Below are 21,986 nucleotides of genomic sequence, written 5' to 3' on the forward strand. Positions count from 1 at the left end.
AGTTTTGATTTTTCAAAAGAGTTTGAGGGTAGGTGAGAGTTTAATAAAGTCACAATCTGATTTATCAACCTCATGCCCCTTGTAAGTAAAATATAAAATAAGTCCTTTAAGCCACTAAAATGTAGCTAGTGGCTTCCCCCTGCAATATAAGAATATCATCCATCTCCTTCTTGAACTGATGTATGACAAGAGGTTCCATTGCTGCCTTTGGTATCTTGTGTGGAAAAATTCTATTTGAATGAGATCTCAAGACACAAACTGATCTGCACTACTACTATTAGTCTCTAATCCCTTTGTTTTTACATTTGTTTTTTTTTTCCTTGGAGGACTCAATATATTTAATACTATATGCACTACTCACTTCCTTTATTTTCCCTCCAAACTTTATAAGCCAACTCTTCCATAGTAGAGGGACAAGGTGGGTGAAGTAATGACCAATGTCTTTTGGTCCAATAAAAGACAATAAAAGATATTACCTCATCCACCTTGTCTCTCTAGTATCCTGAGACCAACAAGCTTACAACAACACAGCATACAACTCTTCCTTATGTTGATTAACTATAGTCTGAATTAATTGCCTTCTTCATTCTGTTTCCAGTTTTAGCTATAAATGATCCCAACTGCACAACATTCTGAAGAGGGAATTACAATATTATCTTTCATACTTTATATGAAGAAAGTATCAAAGATGCTTACACCAATCTGTTCCTTGGAATATAATTTCTTTTCTGACTACTGCCTAATTTTATGTATATTCTTTAAACTTTTCCTGGTCAGTAATGGGTTTCATTCTGGGACTCTGCTATTTATTCTTGGTCCTTTTATTAATACTTACTTAAATACGATTTTTCATTATATGTTCCTGCCCTATAATGAACTGGCAGATCAATTTAGACACCTGTATGCAAGTAGGTTTCAAAAATGACTTTGGTTCTTCCAACATACTGCTTGCCCTTCATCATTAGACTTTAGAAATTTCTGAAAATTATATAATTTTCCAAATAATTTCCAGGGAGTACAAAAGAAACAGAAGTGAGCATCACATTTGACTTGGCTACAAACAAACTTTTTAATTTTCAATTTTAACATTATTGTTTAAAATGACTCCTAACTAATGTTATCACTTATTGATTCATTTAAACAGTTTACATAACATGCCATGGTTACTGGCTTTGAAGACAATGAAACCAGTTTTATTTCAAAACATGGGGCAAATGACAACTGAAGGCTATGGTGCAATTCATGTACATTTCACAGGAGGCGGTAAATGTTTGACAGTTCTTAAAAGTTGGTCAGTTTTGAAAGTCAATCAGCATGTAGTTGTGTAAAGACCTCTTTAGATTTCCAAGGTGCTCTGGGCCTGCAGAGCAGCATATCTGACTCTAATCTTCAATAAAACAATGCCTGTGGCAAAAGATAGTTATATGTACTCTCAACTTGCATAAGGTGTTTAGTTGGCTTAATCTATTGGCAAAATGTTTATCCAAATCAACTGAAGAGCTATGGGAGCGAGGGAGGGGAGGATGCATGTGTTGTGGGGCTGGAATGATGAGTGAGGGAGAGAAATGGGGAGAAGCACAAAGTAATATACATTACTAAACCTCACAAGTACCAAATAACTGTTGTTCTGTGTTAGTAGTTTACTGTATCTTCTTTTTAAAATACATAACTCAGAGAAGCTGCTCTAAAGGGCAAGACATTTGCTAAGCTGAACATGAGTGCCAAGTTATACAAATTGTGCTTTCCTGAAATTCAATATTTCAACAAGGGTAATTCCATCTGAATAAGACTCTGCTCCCTTAGACATCCAGAGACAAAACTCCTATTTATTTCAATAGAAATAAGTAGAAGCTGGGCCCAGTAAGGCAAACACTACCCAAACAAATATTTGTGTTGATTGTTTACAATTTATTATATCTGATACTTATTTAAGTTTACCAATTTTATGAAGAATACCTACGCACAAACTAATGGTGATGGGGGACTTCGACTATCCAGATATATGTTGGGAAAATAACACAGCGAGGCACAGATCATCCAATAAGTTCTTGGACTGCATTGCAGACAACTTTTTATTTGAGAAGGTTGTAAAAGCTACTAGGGGGAAGCTGTTCTAGATTTGATTTTAACAAATAGGGAGGAACTCATTGAGAATTTGAAAGTGGAAGGCAGCTTGGGTGAAAGTGATCATGAAATCATAGAGTTTGCAATTCTAAGGAAGGGTAGAAGGGAGTACAGCAAAATAGAGACAATGGATTTCAGGAAGGCGGATTTTGGTAAGCTCAGAGAGCTGATAGGTAAGGTCCCATGGGAATCAAGACTGAGGGGAAAAACAACTGAGAAGAGTTTGCAGTTTTTCAAAGGGACACTATTAAGGGCCCAAAAGCAAGCTACTCTGCTGGGTAGGAAAGATAGAAAATGTGGCAAAAGACCACCTTGGCTTAACCACGAGATCTTGCATGATCTAAAAAAAAAAAAAAAAAAGGAGTCATATAAAAAATGGAAACTAGGACAAATTACAAAGGATTAATATAGGCAAACAACACAGGAATGCAGGGGCAAGATTAGAAAGGCAAAGGCACAAAATGAGCTCAAACTAGCTATAGGAATAAAGGGAAACAAGAAGACTTTTTATCAATACATTAGAAGCAAGAGGAAGACCAAGGAGAGCGTAGGCCCACTGCTCAGTGAGGAGGGAGAAACAGTAACAGGAAACTTGGAAATGGCAGAGATGCTTAATGACTTCTTTGTTTCGCTCTTCAAAGAGAAGTCTGAAGGAATGCCTAACATAGTGAATGCTAATGGGAAAGGGGTAGGTTAGGAAGATAAAATAAAAAAAGAACAAGTTAAAATCACTTAGAAAAGTTAGATGCCTGCAAGTCACCAGGGCCTGATGAAATGCATCCTAGAATATTCAAGGAGCTAACTGAGGAGGTATCTGAGCCTCTAACTATTATCTTTGGAAAATCATGGGAGATAGGAGAGATTCCAGAAGACTAGAAAAGGGCAAATATAGTGCCCATCTATAAAAAGGGAAATAAAAACAACCCAGGAAACTACAGACCAGTTAGTTTAACTTCTGTGCCAGGGAAGATAATGGAGCAAGTAATTAAGGAAATCATCTGCAAACTCTTGGAAGGTGGTAAGGTGATAGGGAATAGCCAGCTTGGATTTGTAAAGAACAAATCATGTCAAACCAATCTGATAGCTTTCTTTGATAGGATAATGAGTCTTGTGGATAAGGGAGAAGCAGTGGATATGGTATACCTAGACTTTAGTAAGGCATTTGATAAGGTCTCGCATGATATTCTTATCAATAAACTAGGCAAATACAACTTAGATGGGGCTACTATAAGTTGGGTGCATAACTGGCTGGATAACCGCACTCAGAGAGAAGTTATTAATGGTTCCCAATCCTGCTGGAAAGGTATAACAAGTGGGGTACCTCAGGGGTCTGTTTTGGTACTGGTTCTGTTCAATATCTTCATCAATGACTTAGATATTGGCATAGAAAGTACGCTTATTAAGTTTGCAGATGATACCAAACTGGGAGGGATTGCAACTGCTTTGGCGGATAGGGTCATAATTCAAAATGATCTGGACAAATTGGAGAAATGGTCTGAGGTAAACCGGATGAAGTTTAATAAAGACAAATGCAAAGTGCTCCACTTAGGAAGGAACAATCAGTTTCACACATACAGAATGGGAAGAGACTGTCTAGGAAGGAGTACGGCAGAAAGGGATCTAGGGGTTATAGTGGACCTCAAGCTAAATATGAGTCAACAGTGTGATGCTGTTGCAAAAAAAGCAAACGTGATTCGGGGATGCATTAACAGGTGTGTTGTGAGCAAGACAAGAGAAGTCATTCTTCCACTCTACTCTGCACTGGTTAGGCCTCAACTGGAGTATTGTGTCCAATTCTGGGCACCGCATTTCAAGAAAGATGTGGAGAAACTGGAGAGGGTCCAGAGAAGAGCAACAAGAATGATTAAAGGTCTTGAGAACATGACCTATGAAGGAAGGCTGAAAGAATTGGGTTTGTTTAGTTTGGAAAAAAGAGAAGACTGAGAGGGGACATGATAGCAGTTTTCAGGTATCTAAAATGGTGTCATAAGGAGGAAGAAGAAAACTTGTTCATCATAGCCTCTAAGGATGGAACAAGAAGCAATGGGCTTAAACTGCAGCAAGGGAGGTTTAGGTTGAACATTAGGAAAAAGTTCCTAACTGTCAGGGTGGTTAAACATTGGAATAAATTGCCTAGGGAGGTTGTGGAATCTCCATCTCTGGAGATATTTAAGAGTAGGTTAGATAAATGTCTATCAGGGATGGTCTAGACAGTATTTGGTCCTGCCGTGAGGGCAGGGGACTGGACTCGATGACCTCTCGAGGTCCCTTCCAGTCCTAGAATCTATGAATAATAACATTCATTAATGGAGATTTTGTAAAGTACAGACTTCAAAAGGGACAAAATTTCATGACATATTTGCATAGCCATTCATCCAGGTTCTTATATTGGTGTCCATTATAACTGTATCCAAGTTCCTAAGGGGCAAAAAATGGCACATCTCCCCTCCCTCCCCCCGCTGCTGACAAGACGCACAGTGTTTTCATTTTCTGTACATTATTATTTAATATAGAGAGAGAGCGATGGTGTAAGGTTACTAATGTTGTAAAGCTTGGGCAAAAGGGTAGGTTTTGCATTTTAGTTCTGATGGTGAGGAAGTTAATGGTCGCTCTCATTTCATGTGGTAATAATCTTGATCCAGGGTTCAGTCTCCTGCTGTAACAGGTCTCTTCTGGTCAACAGCTTTGCTGTTCCAGTGGAATGTACCTGTTGTGAGATGTCATGGTAGCACAGAATGAGAAAAAGTCTCTCTCTCCTTCCACCCCCATCCCCAGGAAGACAGGATCAGTTCATTAGGGAGCTTTGGGGGGGAAAAAAATCAGGACATCCTTGAAATACATGGTTTCCAATGAGGTGTCGGGGGGCAGAGGTGTACTCCCAGCCACTTGTATTGTGGAAGAGGCAGGCATTACCTACTCTTTAAGTTTAATATGCAACGAACAGCAAAGCAAACTTTGTAAACATTATTTAATAGAATGGTTTAGATTCTCATATAAGACCAAAAACACTTACCTTGCCCAGAATTATATATTGCTTTTACAGACTTTTTCACTTTCTGTAGTGCAGTTCTGTCTTGATCCAATGCCTGTAATAAAAGAGAGACTGTCAAAAAAGACCACCTCTGTTTATCTTGTTATTGAATAGCATCATCCAGTTTCATAATATTTCTTAGTACATAGTGAATAATTTCAGGGTCTGGAAGCACTACAGATGCACTGTGCTCAGCCCTCTGGGAAGGTCATAGGTCACTCAACCCCTTCAAGTCAATTAAAGAGCTGAATTAAACATCTCTGAAAGGAAATTTATCCTGGAGAGCTGAATGGTTGTAAGAAAGCTAAAGGACAGCTGTAAGTTGATTAAAGCTTTGTAAAATAACTCTGTCAACTTGAAAGATAGTCAATTTAGAAAAGTAAATTACAAGTCATGTAGATATTACAGCTGCCTGACTTCCCTGCCAATTTCTATGGTTTTAGTCATTTCACTATTACTCACACAAACAAAACTGACTATTCAGAGGAAACAGTGAAATTCTCATTCAGTAATTTTTTAGGTTAGCTGTTGTGATATTAGGTACACCATTTTTAGATACAATTCTGACTTTTCAGGCTGACTGTGTTCCTCTTAAAAATAAATTGGATACAGAGTGATAAATTTAAAGAAAAAAAACAAAACAAAGAACCTGATTTTGTAAACACACACATGAATCCATTCACAACCTATTGAAAAGGATGAAACAAGTTAATATACCTTCAGAAAACTTTTCTGAGAAAGCTCCAAATTAAAATAAAGTCAAAGAAATAAAAAGCCAGCTTAGTTTGTGGAGTAAGAAATTTTAAAGTCGCACTAGAGCTTCTTAAACCAGTCAAGGCCCATTCCCTTGTAAATTTAGGTATTGGGCACACTAAGCACTTTACTACATATGTTTGCTTACATAACTCATTGTTCATAACTAAGAGAATAGATACACAATAGAAGTGTTTAAATTGATTATTTTGGACCACTAAAGACAAAGGGAATTGTGACGGGTTGGATCACAGAAACCCCCTCTCTGGTTTCCCACTACTCCTTCTCAATGGAAAAGCATCAGATTAAAGATGGATTCCAGTTCAGGTGACATGATCACATGTCACTAAGACTTCATTACCCACTTGCCAGCACACACACAAGAAGACTTACAAGTAAAACAGAGCTATCTTTAGACAATGTCCTGGTTAATGAGAGCCATCAAGATTCCAAACCACCATTAATGGCCCACACTTTGCATAATTACAATAGGACCTCAGAGTTATATTTCATATTTCTAGTTTCAGAAACAAGAGTGATACATTTATACAATTAGGATGACCACACTCAGTAGATTATAAGCTTTGTAATGATACCTTACAAGAGACCTTTTGCATAAAGCATATTTTAGTTACATTATGTTCACACTCATCAGCATATTTTCATAAAATCATATAGAGTGCAGTGTCACAGGAACAACTTAATATCAATTACTACAGTGTTAGGTTTACATTTAATAAATGTTCAGTTAATACCCTGCATTTTGGCAATGCACTTGGATTTGGATTGTTACCTAAAATTTAAGTGGCTCAATACTGACAAAGCAAAATAGTTATAGTTCGAAGATATATAATACCAATAGTAAAGGATAATATATAACAATATTTTATGGATTAATATCCAATTCAGAGCACATTATGTACTCAACTGAACAATAACTTATTTGCATTTCAAATACAGTTAATTTTTGACAAGTTCAAAACCACAAAATCGGCAATACAATCTCTTTTTATACTGTTTTTCTTTTCATTTCAATTATATCAGAACAATGGATAAAAATACAATTTTACATAGACTTTTTTCTTTAGTTACAGTGAGGAATATTTTATTTTATCATGCCTTACACTAGGATGGAAACTAAAAATATTTAAAATTGTGAAACTGACAAATATCTCAACACTAAGAATGTTTTATTGTTGTTCTTGGAAGATCTTATGGTGGTACAAGGTGGGTAGTAGCTGACCTTTGCTGCCTCCTCAATGGCAACCAAAACTGTATTACCAATCCATACAGCATAAACCACCTCAGCAAGTACTTATCTTGAATGTCTAGTGAAGTTCTAATCAATGTCAACTAGTATAATGAGGGCTACTCAGAAAAGATAGTGTAATTCTTCATTTATCTAGCCACATTTTAGTTTAGATTAGGAATTTCAGCATTAGATTTTTTTTTTGGGGGGTGCAAAATACAACTGTTTGTGTGTGAATTAGGAGACGTTTCAGTGATAAAGCTTGTGAAGGAATCTGATAATACTGAACCAAAGACACTAAGGAAGAAATTCAAAGTTTAATTTGGAAATAGATAAAAGAAAATTTGTCCTTCAGAGTGAAACCTAATTAGGAAACTAGACAAAATTCATTCATTGGGGTGGGTTTGCATTATTTATGGAGTGCCATCACTGAGCACAGCAACATATAGAGGATGACATCCCTGGCCTCAAGGAGCTTATGAGCTTAATCAGACTGACAACATGGGTCAGTTTTGTACATTTATACTTTAAAGTATCTCTATTTGAACAAATCCTGTCTAGTTTAAAATACATCATATATATCAATTCAGGGCAGAATGTCTGTACAATGCTTTACACAATGGGACCCCAATTCTAACTGAGGTTTCTGGGTGTTACGGCAACAATCATCATACCTTCTTCCATTTAATAATTTCAAAACAGAGGCCCTTCTGTCCCCAAATATGTTAAACTCTTACATTTGATGTGTTAATACTTTATTACACTATATTTTGCTTCCAAGGAAGTTGTTATAAATAGCAGAGCGCAATTATGTTGCATCCAGGTTTCAAATTAATTTTTATTAATAAGTATTGTCTTTGGAAAGGGCTCAAATGGAAAGGAGCATCTTTATATTCCCCTCCTAGTCCAAAGTACGTGTGTGCATATATATTTAAAAAAAATATTCCAAGCAGATGTATTTAGAATAGCTATTTTACAGACAAAAATTACAGTATTAAAATATTTTTATTCTATAAAATAGGAAGTTCAGAAATATAAAATTCCAACAAAAGCTTCACATGGGTAGATTCATAAAAGCTGTATTGCCATAATTGGAGATTAGTAATTTTATGGCATTTTGAATGGTTTTGAAATTAGTGTGTAAAAATGTGCAGATTATTGTATTTAAAGAACTACTGTAGGAGGTCAAATAGAAAACCTTATAATCATGAAGATTACATTTATAAGTCTATAATTTAATACTCCGGAACTAAAGTTCAAACCAACAGAAGCTCCCACAAACAGTTTTACTCTTTCATCTAAAACTCATTTAAACTCATAATAAAATAATAATTATAGGCAAACAGTACTTAACTGCAACTGAACTAACAGAAATATTGAAGCTACATCTAGATCTTGAAAATGGCATCTCAATCTCTTTGACGGATATTTAAGACCTTCTCTTAGGAGAAATAATGTGTTAATTGTTGAGTCAGTTTTCCCACGACTTTCCTTCAGCTGCTTGAGCCATAGTTCACCTTAAGAAGACTTCCAACAGAGAGCAATCATGGATAACTATGTGCATCATTTGTGTTGCTAGATCCCTGTTCAACTTAAGGATTTTCTTTTTCCATTTCTGTCTCTTGTCTCCTTTTATCTTACAATTCGTGAGGCCATTGATGTACAGTAGAACCTCAAGTATCAGAGGGGTAGCCGTGTTAGTCTGGATCTGTAAAAGCAACAAAGAATCCTGTGGAACCTTATAAACTAACAGATGTTTTGCAGCATGAGCTTTCGTGGGTGAATACCCACTTCTTCGGATGCAAGTGGTAGAAATTTCCAGGGGCAGGTTTATATATGCAAGCAAGATGCAAGCTAGAGATAACGAGGTTAGTTCAATCAGGGAGGATGAGGCCCTGTTCTAGCAGTTGAGGTGTGAAAACCAAGGGAGGAGAAACTGGTTCTGTAATTGGCAAGCCATTCACAGTCTTTGTTTAATCCTGAGCTGATGGTGTCAAATTTGCAGATGAACTGAAGCTCAGCAGTTTCTCTTTGAAGTCTGGTCCTGAAGTTTTTTTGCTGCAGGATGGCCACCTTAAGATCTGCTATTGTGTGGCCAGGGAGGTTGAAGTGTTCTCCTACAGGTTTTTGTATATTGCCATTCCTAATATCTGATTTGTGTCCATTTATCCTTTTCCTTAGAGACTGTCCAGTTTGGCCGATGTACATAGCAGAGGGGCATTGCTGGCATATGATGGCATATATTACATTGATGGACGTGCAGGTGAATGAACCGGTGATGGTGTGGCTGATCTGGTTAGGTCCTGTGATGGTGTTGCTGGTGTAGATATGTGGGCAGAGTTGGCATCGAGGTTTGTTGCATGGGTTGGTTCCTGAGCTAGAGTTACTATGGTGCGGTGTGCAGTTACTGGTGAGAATATGCTTCAGGTTGGCAGGTTGTCTGTGGGCGAGGACTGGCCTGCCACCCAAGGCCTGTGAAAGTGTGGGATCATTCTCCAGGATGGGTTGTAGATCCCTGATGATGCGCTGGAGGGGTTTTAGCTGGGGACTGTATGTGATGGCCAGTGGAGTCCTGTTGGTTTCTTTGGTAGAACCTCAGTTATGAACACCTTGGGAATGGAGGTTTTTCATAACTCTAAAATGTTTGTAACTCTGAACAAAACGTTATGGTGGGTCTTTCAAAAGTTTACAACTGAACTTTGACTTACATGGCTTTGAAATTTTACTATGCAGAAGAAAAATGCTGCTTTTAACCATCTTAATTTAAATGAAACAAGCACAGAAAGTTTACTTACTATTTCAAATCTTTTTTAAACTTTCCCTTTATTTTTTAGTAGCTTACGTTTAACACAGTACTGTACTGTATTTGCATTTTTTGGTCTGCCTGATTGTGTTCTTCTGGTTCCAAACGAGATATATGGTTGACCAGTCAGTTCCTAATTCTGATGTTCATAACTCTGAGGTTCTACTGTATGTCCAAATTGTAGCTGAAGGCAAAAAAAGGAAAGTGTGTGTGCAAAAAGCCTCCCTAGTTCTCTATTTCACAAACAGCCATGGGAAGTTAGCTGCCTTTGTATTCCAGCCCCTCAGTGGTTTGAGCATTGGCCTGCTAAACCCAGGATTGTGAGTTCAGTCCTTGAGGGTGCAATTTAGGGAACTGGGGTTAAAAAAAACAAAAAAAACCCAAAAAACAAAAAACCTGGGGATTGGTCCTGCTTCAAGAAGGGGGTTGGACTAGATGACCTCGTGAGGTCCCTTCCAACCCTGATATTCTATGATTCTAATTGAACTAAAACAAGTGTCATTGGTACACTGCTTCTGTGGATTAACCAATGTTAATTTGGCACATTATAATACATTTTTTCCATGCAAAACTTCTATCTTTCAGGGTCCAACTAAATTTTATATGTGCTTAGCGCTTTAGCAAGTGGATACATTTTACACTAACTGATATTGATTCTTCTGAAGGATAAATGATCTCTACTGCTCCTATTTTTTTTTAAGCCACTATCCTGTGTGAGATCACTTTTGTTGTCTTTCAGGAGAACACTGGTGGAGTACTGACATCACAAATAATCAGAGCTGTGAGAAAAGTAATTGGTCCAATCAAATGAGGAAAGATGATGTAAACCAAGTACCTTTTACTAGAGATTATTATTAGTCCTATGGCAAAAAATTATGTTAAGATTTAGAATGCCGAGTTGAGCAAATATCAAACTACTGAAAACAAGGAAATGCACAGTTAAAGCTGTTCATGCAACCTATTCAATTCTGCACAGAAAAGATGCATACTGCACCCTGAAAGTATGCATGCACCTCTTCTCTTTCCTTATAGACACAAGAGAGTGTAAAACACAGATCACTTCATATAATAATAATCAAAGCTGACATATCTCTCAAAGTAATCCATAGATGACACAAATACCCTTGAACAAAGCAAAACTATCTACTGCCTCCACCATTCAGTACAGATACACCTCATCCAGACCACACTCACTTTACCTGGAGTGCATGCAGATAGTAAATGTTTAGACTGCTCTCATATATACAGCTCACTACTACAATACCCTTTGCAGTAAAACCCCTGTGCCCTGTTAATTATAAAATGTACACAAGGCTTCTATTTTGGAGGGGGTTATTAATGTCATTTTCCAGGGTTTATTTTTTAGCAATTTTCATGTTCTATGGGGATATCCAAAAATCAGCGAGGATACTGATACTGAATGAGAAGATTTTTTTTCAGGTACTTCCCAAAATTCTTGCCTAAATAGAATCTACTTTAATTTTTATTGTATGTCATTATATGTATAAAAATGACTTACATGTGATCTTAACTTTTTTCTCCATGTTACTGAACCCCATGGTTTAGTATTTTGTGTGTTTGTCCCTAGTGCACTTTAACGTAGTAAGAGCATTTACGTTAAAGCGCACTAGAGAGTATAATGTATTAAAATCTCATTTCGTGGGCAAGTTAGTGATAGAAAGGTAAAGGAGATGTCACTTGATTTGTAAAAATCTACAGAATGATAATTTCAATGGCTTTTTCTTCTGTGGCATCACAGGGGGGACTCGCTCCACCCCAGCTCCAGGACCACCAGTTGCTGGAAATGTTAATAACACATCATCATCAGGAATGGGTCAAGATGGGTATAATTTGAAAGCTCTTTCTGCCGCAAACACAAGGGTGCCAAACATTAAAAAAAAACTAGTACAGTATATAGATATATATTTGAGAAAATGTTTAAAAATCAACATTTTTTCAATTATACTTTAACATTGCATACATGAAAGAAGACACTCATCTTTGGTAATGATAGGGAAGTTAGCCTTAACATGCGGGACTGAAAACATTTATTCATCAAAGTCATCATCTGTGTCCTCTCAGAGCACCATTCCTAGACAATGCCATCAACACTAATCCTTGTCCACACCACACTCGCACATCTCTGTGCAAGGAAGGCTGCAGGCCAAACATCTGGAGGGTTCTGAGCATTTGGTCATTGCACATGAGCATTTGATCTGGAGGAGGATTGATTCAAGAATGCATGGTATTTCAGATATAACTAGTGTGATCAGTCCCTCCTCCAAGACCTATCAATGCCCAATTGGTGAGGGTAGTTTTGGACACCCTCAATTATCCTGAAGCCATTCCATTATTTGATAATTTGCCCTCTAGATAGCAGGTATAAATATACCCCTTGTCAGTGGCAATTCTTCTTTCTGCTTCTCAGAAATCATACCCCAGTGTAGCTCTACAGGTATTAAAGACAGTCTTCAAATAGCAAACTCGGCATATGAATGCCTCCAGTGCATTTATAAACTCATCAGTGACTTTCTCAGCCATTCCTAACATGTTCAGAGCAAGGACAGAGTCTCTGGATGCTGAATCGAATGCCTTCCAATAAGATAAATTAGTATTTTCAGCCAACCTTCCAGTAATGTCACATATTGAAAGGACATGCAACCTGGTAACGCACTGGCTTTTAATGTTCCGAGTGATAGGAACACATCTCTGAGGGATATTCTGTATGAAGGGATTATTATAATCATCTAGTCTGACTTCCTGTATAACACAGGCCTAAGAACTTCCCCAAAATAATTCCTACTTCATATTTTTAGAAAAACATTCAATCTTGATTTTAAAATAGTCAGTGATGAGGAATCTACCACAACCCTTCATAAGTGGCACTAAGACTTAATTTCTCTCACTGTTAAAAACATACACCATATTTCCATTCTGAATTTGTTTAGCTTCAAACTTTCATCTATTGGATCATGTTATACCAGTTTCTGGTAGATTGAAGAGCCCATTATCAAATATTTGTTCCCCATGTAGTTACTTATAGTCTGTAATCAAACTACCCCTTAACTCCTCTTTGTTGAGCTAAATAGATTGAGTTTCTCGAAACTACCATTATAAGGCATATTTCTAATCCTTTAATCATACTCTGTATAATCATAATCACACATCTCTGAATCACTGTTCACCAGCAGCAGACACAAATACAGAATTGTGCAGAAGTATTGGATAGCATTTCACATACAGCACTATTTTTGCACAAGACACATATACAGAGTTTAGCAGTACCTCTCTCTGTGGCATTGATAGCATGCAAGGTAATTTTAGTGTCAGCCTTCTCATGAGAACTACAAGGCAACTCCACTGAACAGTGTAAAGCACCAGATTCATTATGCCATGTGATAAATAATTTTTTTTTGAAGAATTCTTCGTATGCTGGAGCATTTTTCCTGCAAGGTATGCAGTTACTTGCCCTTCATGTGAGTATGAGACAGTTGCTTCTTCATTGCAATGTTGCAGATGTTCATGGAGTCAAAATATTGCACACATGCAATACCATGGAATCTTTTCTTTCTGGTAATGTTTTTAATTGATTCATCTACATAAATGTCAAACACAGGGTGAACTTCATTATTGGTCCAGTATTCTCTCTGTAGCCTCATAATGAAGTGTCAGTCAAATCTCAGCAGATGTTAACAGTTTCTGGTTTGTCAAGCGCTTGTACCTCAGTCATACCATCTACGACTGCTACACCGAAAGACCTGTATTGGCATAACGTACCAGTCACATTGTCAGTAGATGCTGGCTTAGGAAGAGCATGCAAGCTGTGCATTAGTATGCTTTTTAACCGGAACATATGCACTGTTCCCTCTCATTCAAACATTAATTGTCGTACCATGGAGAACTTGTACTTTCCCAAAGTCTCATGTAAATCAGGATCATGCTGAGATCAGGACACGACCAGGAGATGAGCAAACAATGACCTGTCAGCGATTAGCTCTGTAATAGTCCCTGCCATCTTCATTCTCTCTTCTTTGTATTTGAGCACAACTTTAGTCTATTCTTGATTGGAGATGATAGACCAGCAGTAGGCAACCTATGGCACGTGTGCCGAAGGCGGCATACGAGCTGATTTTCAGTGGCACTCACACTGCCCGGGTCCTGGCCACCAGTCCAGAGGGCTCTGCATTTTAATTTAAATTTAAATTAAGCTTCTTAAACATTTTAAAAACCTTATTTACTTTACATACAACAATAGTTTAGTTATATATTATAGACTTATAGAAAAAGACCTTCTAAAAATATTAAAATGTATTACTGGCACACAAAACTTTAATTTACAGTGAATAAATGAAGACTCGGCACACCACTTCTGAAAGGTTGCCGACTCCTGTAGCCCTGGATAATACAAGTCATGACCTCGAGTATCCATTCAACTGATACCTTTAGTTATCTCATCTGAAGACACCTTTCATCATGATATTAATGAGCTCCAGTCCGTCATATGCAAATCAGTTGCCAGTGCATGTAAGCTCATCCTGTAGCTTTGAAATTGACCCTTCTGGCATTTAACAACACCTAATGAGCCTAGATCAGGGGTTCTCACAACAAATTTTTGGTGGCCTCAGAGTGCGGCCCTGAACACTGCAAATAGAGAATGCATCTCCCTAGAGTCTTCACTTCCTGGTATTCAAACGTCTCTATTGCCATTACTTCCCCCTTCCTATCAACCAACTCAAATGCAGTGCTTGAAGCAAAGGACAACTATGTTACAGTTGAATGGTGTTCCTTGTCACTTTTTGGAATAGTTGGAGAGTGGAGTTTGGAGAGTGGCTGGTGAGAGAAATCATAAACAAAGTGGGCCAAAATACTGAAAGTTTTATATTTTAGAGAAAGATCTTCTGAATGCTGTCCAATAGATAAACCCCAGCTATAAGAAAGTTAGTTTTTCATAGATTCCAAAGCCAGAAGGGATTATACTCATCTAGACTGACTTCCTGTATAACACAGGCCTAAGAACTTCCCCAAAATAATTCCTACTTCATATTTTTAGAAAAACATTCAATCTTGATTTTAAAATAGTCAGTGATGAGGAATCTACCACAACCCTTCATAAGTGGCACTAAGACTTAATTTCTCTCACTGTTAAAAACATACACCATATTTGCATTCTGAATTTGTTTAGCTTCAAACTTTCATCTATTGGATTATGTTATACCAGTTTCTGGTAGATTGAAGAGCCCATTATCAAATATTTGTTCCCCATGTAGTTACTTATAGTCTGTAATCAAACTACCCCTTAACTCCTCTTTGTTGAGCTAAATAGATTGAGTTTCTCGAAACTACCATTATAAGGCATATTTCTAATCCTTTAATCATACTCATGGCTCGTGTCTGAACTCTCTAAAATTTATCAACATCCTTCTTGAATTGTGACTACCAGTACTGGACAAAGTATTCCAGCAATGGTCACATCAATGCCATATACATAGATAAAATAATATCTGTACTCCTTTTCTACTCAAGATTCCCATGTTTATGCAGTCTTGGATTGCATTAGATTAGCCCTTTTGGCCAAAGTGTTGCACTGCGAGCTCATGTGCATCTGTTTCTATACCATGACTGCAAAATCTTTTTCAGAGTCACTGATTCCCATCATTATAATTCTACAATTTCCATTTATTAATGGACCAATACCCATTGTTAAGCTTCCTTTTGTGCCTAACACACTTTGAAAACTCTTTACCCTCAGAACTTGTAATGTTTCTATTCCACATCCACATATGCTGGTCAGCCATGAACCCTTCCATTTCCCTTTTAATGTTCTTCTAATATTTATTAATTGGTTTACACATTGTCACTGCAGCAATTATTCAGACACTTAGGCAAATCAGAGCAAACTATCACAGCTCTTGAATACAAATCTCTGATATGCTCCCAATCTGCTCTCATACATTGTATGAGGTGTACACCAGGAATAATGCCTAGATCATTTCCACCTGAGTGAACCACAACAATGTCCAGTAGGTCACAACCTCTTAAATCACAAGTTAGACACTGCAGAATCAGCAATTCTTGATGCCAATGCAGGCCACCTCGCTCTACCCAAAGCAGTCTGTAGTCAGCAATCCCCATGTCAAGCTGTGCTCCTTGATTTCCCAAAAACTTCTGCAACCTTGTAATCCTGAAACTGACCAGAATCTACACGTTGGCAACCCTGGTAGCACATGTATTCATTTCCCTGAGCCATCAAGGTAGCTGCAATGTCAGTTCCAAACCTCCACAGTGTGTGTCCTGGGAAACACCACCTTAATCTGCCCCAAAATCAAGAAGTAGCCATTTGTCCCTCTTCCACCAACACCAAGAGTTACTAAAATACAAATTTTCTTAAAACAACCAATCCAACATTTGCCTATAATCTGACCGAATTTCTCACCTCCACTGCAGACACAACCCCTGTTCCTGTCCCCTGGTCCCGACCCTCAGTCCACACCCACAAAGTCCTCTGCCTCCAGTTCCTTCCCACCCAATATAACCAAAATTTTGGTTAGATTGGCTACTGACTATTCTGTGTGTTCACACTAAACCTCTCCATAAATTAAATGTTATATTATAACAGAGGCAACTTGTAGCAAGCATCAGGAGTTATTAAATCTTTACTGCACAGCTGTACAAAGGTTCAGACTAGAAACATCAGTGGTGGAGTATTCACTGGGGCAATGGTGTTGGCACATTCCCTCAAACTACACTGGCAAGCTTAAAGTGGCTGTATAGAAACTCACTATTTTTTTTCTTTATTGGCGTATGGCGTATGCGTAGTGTAATCCTTCCATCTATGTAAGTGAATTGAACATGTTCTTAAATACTGTCCACAATTGCGGTCCCCCAAAGATTTAAGTGGTGCTATGCATTACTTAGGGTAAAACTCGACTCGCTGCAGCCCCAAAACCTCTCCCTCTTTCCCCTATTCTTCTGCCCCCTAACACACCTTCTTTCTCCTCCCAGGAAGCATTCATATGTCTAATTTTTCCCTCAAATGCTTTAATTACAATGCCACAAAATAAAATTGTCACCCATGACTCACAAATTGTAGCAACCCCCACACACTCAGTCCAAATCTCTTTTTATCTTATGTGGGGACTTGTGATAAACTTATCTTTAGTTATGTTAACTGTAGGATGAATTCACAGCAATCAAACTCAATGAGGTCTGTGATCCATCTACTCATTAATACCGTTCAGTTTAACAGCACACTATAACAAGGAAACTGGGTTTGGCGGGGGGTGGGTGGGGAGGGATGTAACTCAGGAACTCCTCAGTCAAATGACCCCCAAATTTGAACAATTAATGCTACCCTGCAACTCCATGCACATCAAATGTCAAAGCAATCTGAGTAATTATTTGGATTTTAGAGCTTTAAAGCATATAAAATAGCAGGAATGAAAAACCTCTAGCTGTTTTTCTCTACTGGCACATGAAGACTATAAAATAAATGTATGTTTTCTTAAATGTCAGTCTCATTTTGAGTCCCCAAAAGATTTAGTGGGTGCCACGCACTAAGTTAAGATTTGACAGAGTACCTTGAACCTCCTCACATCAATAATTTCATCTCTAGCTTCTGTGCGACATCCCCCTCCCCCAAAACAAAACTATCAACTTTCTGAAAAATAGGAGAGAGGGGTGTTATATCTCCACAACCTTTAGCTCAAATGACCCCAAATGGGTCACTGCGCCTACCCTACATTTTCAAACATACTGATTTAAGTTACAACACAAAATACAAAGTGTACAGTGCTCAGTTTTTAGTATTATTTGGATTACAAATATTTGCACTGTAAAAAAGATAAACAAAAGAAGTAATATTTTTCAATTCACCTCATACAAGTACTGTTATGCAATCTCTATCATGGAAGTGCAACTTACAAATGTAGAATTATTTTTTACATAACTGCACTCAAAAACAAAACAATGTAAAATTTTAGAGCCTACAAGTCCATCATTCCTACTTCTTGTTCAGCCAATCACTAAGACCAAACAAATTGGTTTACATTTATGGGTGATAATACTGCCCGCTACTTACTTACAATGTCATCTGAAAGTGAGAACAGGTGTTTGCATGGCACTGTTTTAGCCAGCATTGCAAGGTATTTATATGCCAAAAATGCTAAACATTCATATGCCCCTTCATCTTTCGACTTGCACTATAGTGCAAATATTGGTAATAAAAATATTACTATAAAATGAGCACTCTACACTTTGTATTCTGCTTTGTAACTGAAATCAATATATTTGAAAATGTAGAAAAATATCCAATATTATTTATAATTAATTTACATTGGTATTCTATTATTAACAGTGTGATTAAAACTTTGTTTAATCATGATTAATTTTTTAAATCTTGCAATTAATCACAATTATATTTTTTTAATCGTTTGACAGCCCTAGTAAAAATATTTCCTTGGCTGCCTTTCAGTTTAACTCACTTTCTCCTTGTTGTAATATTACAAGTAGATAACAGGAGTGCCTGAGTTACCTTTTCTATGCTATTCATCATTCTGTAGACCTATGCTATGTTTTCCACTGTATGTCTCTTCTCTAAACGAAATAGTGAAATGCTAGCTCCCTTTAAGTCTGTGATAGAAATGGTATAGTCTAAAATGGAGCTAGGGCTTCACCCATAATCTTTTCAATGTCTTAATATGAAAGTCTTTACATGGTTCTAATAGTTTTGTTATTTCTTTACAAACCCCTTCTATTTCTGATACAACTCTTGAGACGCTCCACGTGGGGTTATACAATTGATTTACTTAAAGCACAGTATTTTTAGTATTATCTAAAATAGTTATGTATAATAGATTTCACTTTATCAGATTGTGAATGCTAGTTTTCGCCCCCCAACAACTCCACCCCCCAAAAAAAAATAGCAGGAGGAAAGCAGGATTTGGGGAGAAGTCATGAGCAAGTGAAAATAAAAAGTGATTATTCAAACAATTTTGTAACCTTTCGTGAAAAGCAGAACCTAGAATAAGTATAAAGTGAATATTATTAGCATGATTGTGCTGTCATCCTGGTTCCTTATACTGCACTCACTTCAATGCCATATGTATTTTCTGACCTCATATATTACATAATACTCCAGGTGGGATCTAACAAGTGCCTTTATTGTAACAATACCTCCTGTTTTGTATCTATACCTTAGTTAAACCCCAATGTATTCTTAGCATCTTTTCAGTTCCATTCAGTACTTTTTGCACAATGTTTTCCTTTAAGTTTAATTACATTACACATTCCTATATCTAACTGCATTTCCATTGCTGAAACAATTATTCAGACAGTTCTAATGTGTTTTTTTTATTTGATAACTGTATTTTTCTTCCCCCATGCCTTTCCTGTTTACTCTGTTCTCCAATTTAACTATGACCTGCAAACCTATAAAGCTAGTTTTAGTATGCTCACACAGCACATTTAATATCAATCACAACACTTTGAAAATGTGCAACACATTTAAAGACTTACTACCCCTATTTTACACACTGAGAATCTGAGCCACACAATGAGTGAACAGCAGAGTTTTGATTGGAACTTTGCACCAAGCTCACTGCAAGTATCTATAGCATGTATCAAACAGCTAAATATTCATTCTCAAGATACCAACAGAATTTTTTCCAACTGGACAAAGTTGATCCTTGGCAAGCCTCTCTCATTACTACAGTTCTAGTTCTCTATTCATTACTGTGGCTCTTTCGACTCCAAGGTTCTTAATTTAGATCTCATGCAGAAGCAAGTCAAAGGATTTTTGCTGCTTAAAAATTTAAAAAGTTATTTGCAAGTTCAGGCTGTAGGCCAGAGTACGAGGAGAGCTGTTTGAGGAGCATCATTCAAAGGTTGTTTGCTTTTTTCCCCATACTCTGTATGCCTAGCAATAGGTACTACATAAATAAAAATTATAGACTGAGTATCCCCCATCTCTCATGACAGTAATACAAACCCTTAAAAGAATCCTAGAAAGCTAGTTAAGCATGACACCCCATGCCTGAACCAGTGCCGGATATATTAAATCAGGGGTAGGCAACCTATGGCATGCGTGCCAAAGCCGGCACATGAGCTGATTTTCAGTGGCACTCACTGCCCAGGTCCTGGCCACTGGTCTGGGGGGCTCTGCATTTTAATTTAATTTTAAATGAAGCTTCTTAAGCATTTTAAAAACCTTTATTTACTTTACATACAACAATAGTTTAGTTATATATTATAGACTTATAGAAAGAGATCTTCTAAAAATGTTAAAATGTATTACTGGCATGTGAAACCTTAAACTAAAGTGAATAAATGAAGACTTGGCACACCACTTCTGAAAGGTTGCCAACCCCTGTATTAAATCTATCTGCATTTTCCCAGGTGTTCTTCAACCACATCTTTTAAGATACTTGTAAGGTTTTCCCCACAACAGATGTTAAATTTAATGGTTTGTGATTTTTGTTGTTTCTTGACCCTTGCCTCCCTCAGTTTTCCTTAAAACAATGTTTCCCAAACTTTTACTAAAGGTGACAACAATTGCATTGTCTTTTTTTTTTTTTTTTTTACTACAACCCACTATTACATATATGCACTCTCTTAGCAGCACAACCCTAATCCTGGCCTGGTTCAAGGGGGCGGAAGAGCAAACCCACCTTGAACTCACCCCACAGCAGTGGCTCCCTGCTCTGGGCATTGCAACCAAGAGCAGATGGTCTCTGAGCCCATCCGATGTGACCTAGATGGAGGAGTTGCCAAGCCAAATTTGAGTGAGTGGCGTTACAACCATGCACAAACCTCCATCTGGGACAAACCTGAGTGGTGCTGCAACCCCATGTACCAATTTGCAATGCCCAGAGCAGGGACATGAGCCACCACTGCAGGATGAGTGTGGGGCGGGCTCACTCTCCAACCCCCTCCAGGGTCTCGCAGGGCAAGAGAATTGTCTGATTGCCTAAGGCACCGTCACCTACCTAGAACCCTCCTGTGATCCACTGTGGGGTCTGACACACCATTTGGGAAACACTGGCTTAAAAAACATTGTTTGATACTTTCTAATCCTCGTGATCTCTTTTAAGATTCTCCACTGAAAGTTCAGTGGTTTCCTTGCTCACTTTCATTAAATATGTGTGTTGATTTAGGTAACCTTGACCATGTACTTGGTATACTAAGTTCTTGTTTTTATACTCATGTACAATACCCAACTACTAGTCAAGTATCCCAAGAAAACAGACTCCTGACTTCAATCTCCACCATAACTCTCTGAAGATAAAGAACAAATTTAAGAACTATTCAGAATCATAAAATCATAGAAGATTAGGGTGGGAAGAGACCTCAGGAGGTCATCTAGTCCAATCCCCTGCTCAAAGCAGGACCAACCCCAACTAAATCATCCCAGCCAGGGCTTTGTCAAGCCAGGCCTTAAAAACCTCTAAGGATGGACATTCCACCACCTCCCTAGGTAACCCATTCCAGTGCTTCACTACCCAACTAGGGAAATAGTGGTTCCTAATATCCAACCTAGACCTCCCCCACTGTAACTTGAGACCATTACTCCTTGTTCTGTCATCTGCCACCACTAAGAACAGCCTAGCTCCATCCTCTTTGGAACCCCCCTTCAGGTAGTTGAAGTCTGCTATCAAATTCCCCTCACCTCCTCTCTTCTGCAGACTAAATAAGCCCAGTTCCCTCAGCCTCTACTCATAAACCATGTGCCCCAGTCCACTAATCATTTTCGTTTCCCTCCGCTGGACTCTCTCCAATCTACAAAAAAAAAAAAAACAGGAGTACTTGTGGCACCTTAAAGACTAACAAATTTATTTTAGCATGAGCTTTTGGGTCATTACACCAATTGAATCTATTTCCCTATGTTAAGTTCTCCTCACACCTTCTATGGGCCATCTTAATTATCACTTCAAAAAGTTTTTTTCCTCCTGCTAACGATAGCTCATCTCAATTGATTAGACTCTGCCGGTTGGAATGCATACTTCCACCTTTTCATGTTCTCTGTATGTATA

At 37.8% G+C, this 21,986-nt stretch overlaps 1 protein-coding gene across 4 annotated transcripts in view; it reads right to left on the bottom strand.

The window, feature by feature from the left end:
- ASAP1 (ArfGAP with SH3 domain, ankyrin repeat and PH domain 1) overlaps window positions 1-21,986 on the bottom strand; it is a 323,210-nt gene that overhangs the window by 152,799 nt on the left and 148,425 nt on the right. For all 4 annotated transcript variants that reach the window (XM_039523658.1, XM_039523659.1, XM_039523657.1 and 1 more), the window contains one exon: window positions 5,138-5,210. In XM_039523658.1, coding sequence (XP_039379592.1) covers window positions 5,138-5,210 — 73 coding nt within the window. The remainder of the gene's footprint in view (window positions 1-5,137; window positions 5,211-21,986) is intronic.

Source organism: Mauremys reevesii, linkage group 2 (genome assembly GCF_016161935.1).
Source record: "Mauremys reevesii isolate NIE-2019 linkage group 2, ASM1616193v1, whole genome shotgun sequence".
Classification (NCBI taxonomy): domain Eukaryota; kingdom Metazoa; phylum Chordata; order Testudines; family Geoemydidae; genus Mauremys; species Mauremys reevesii.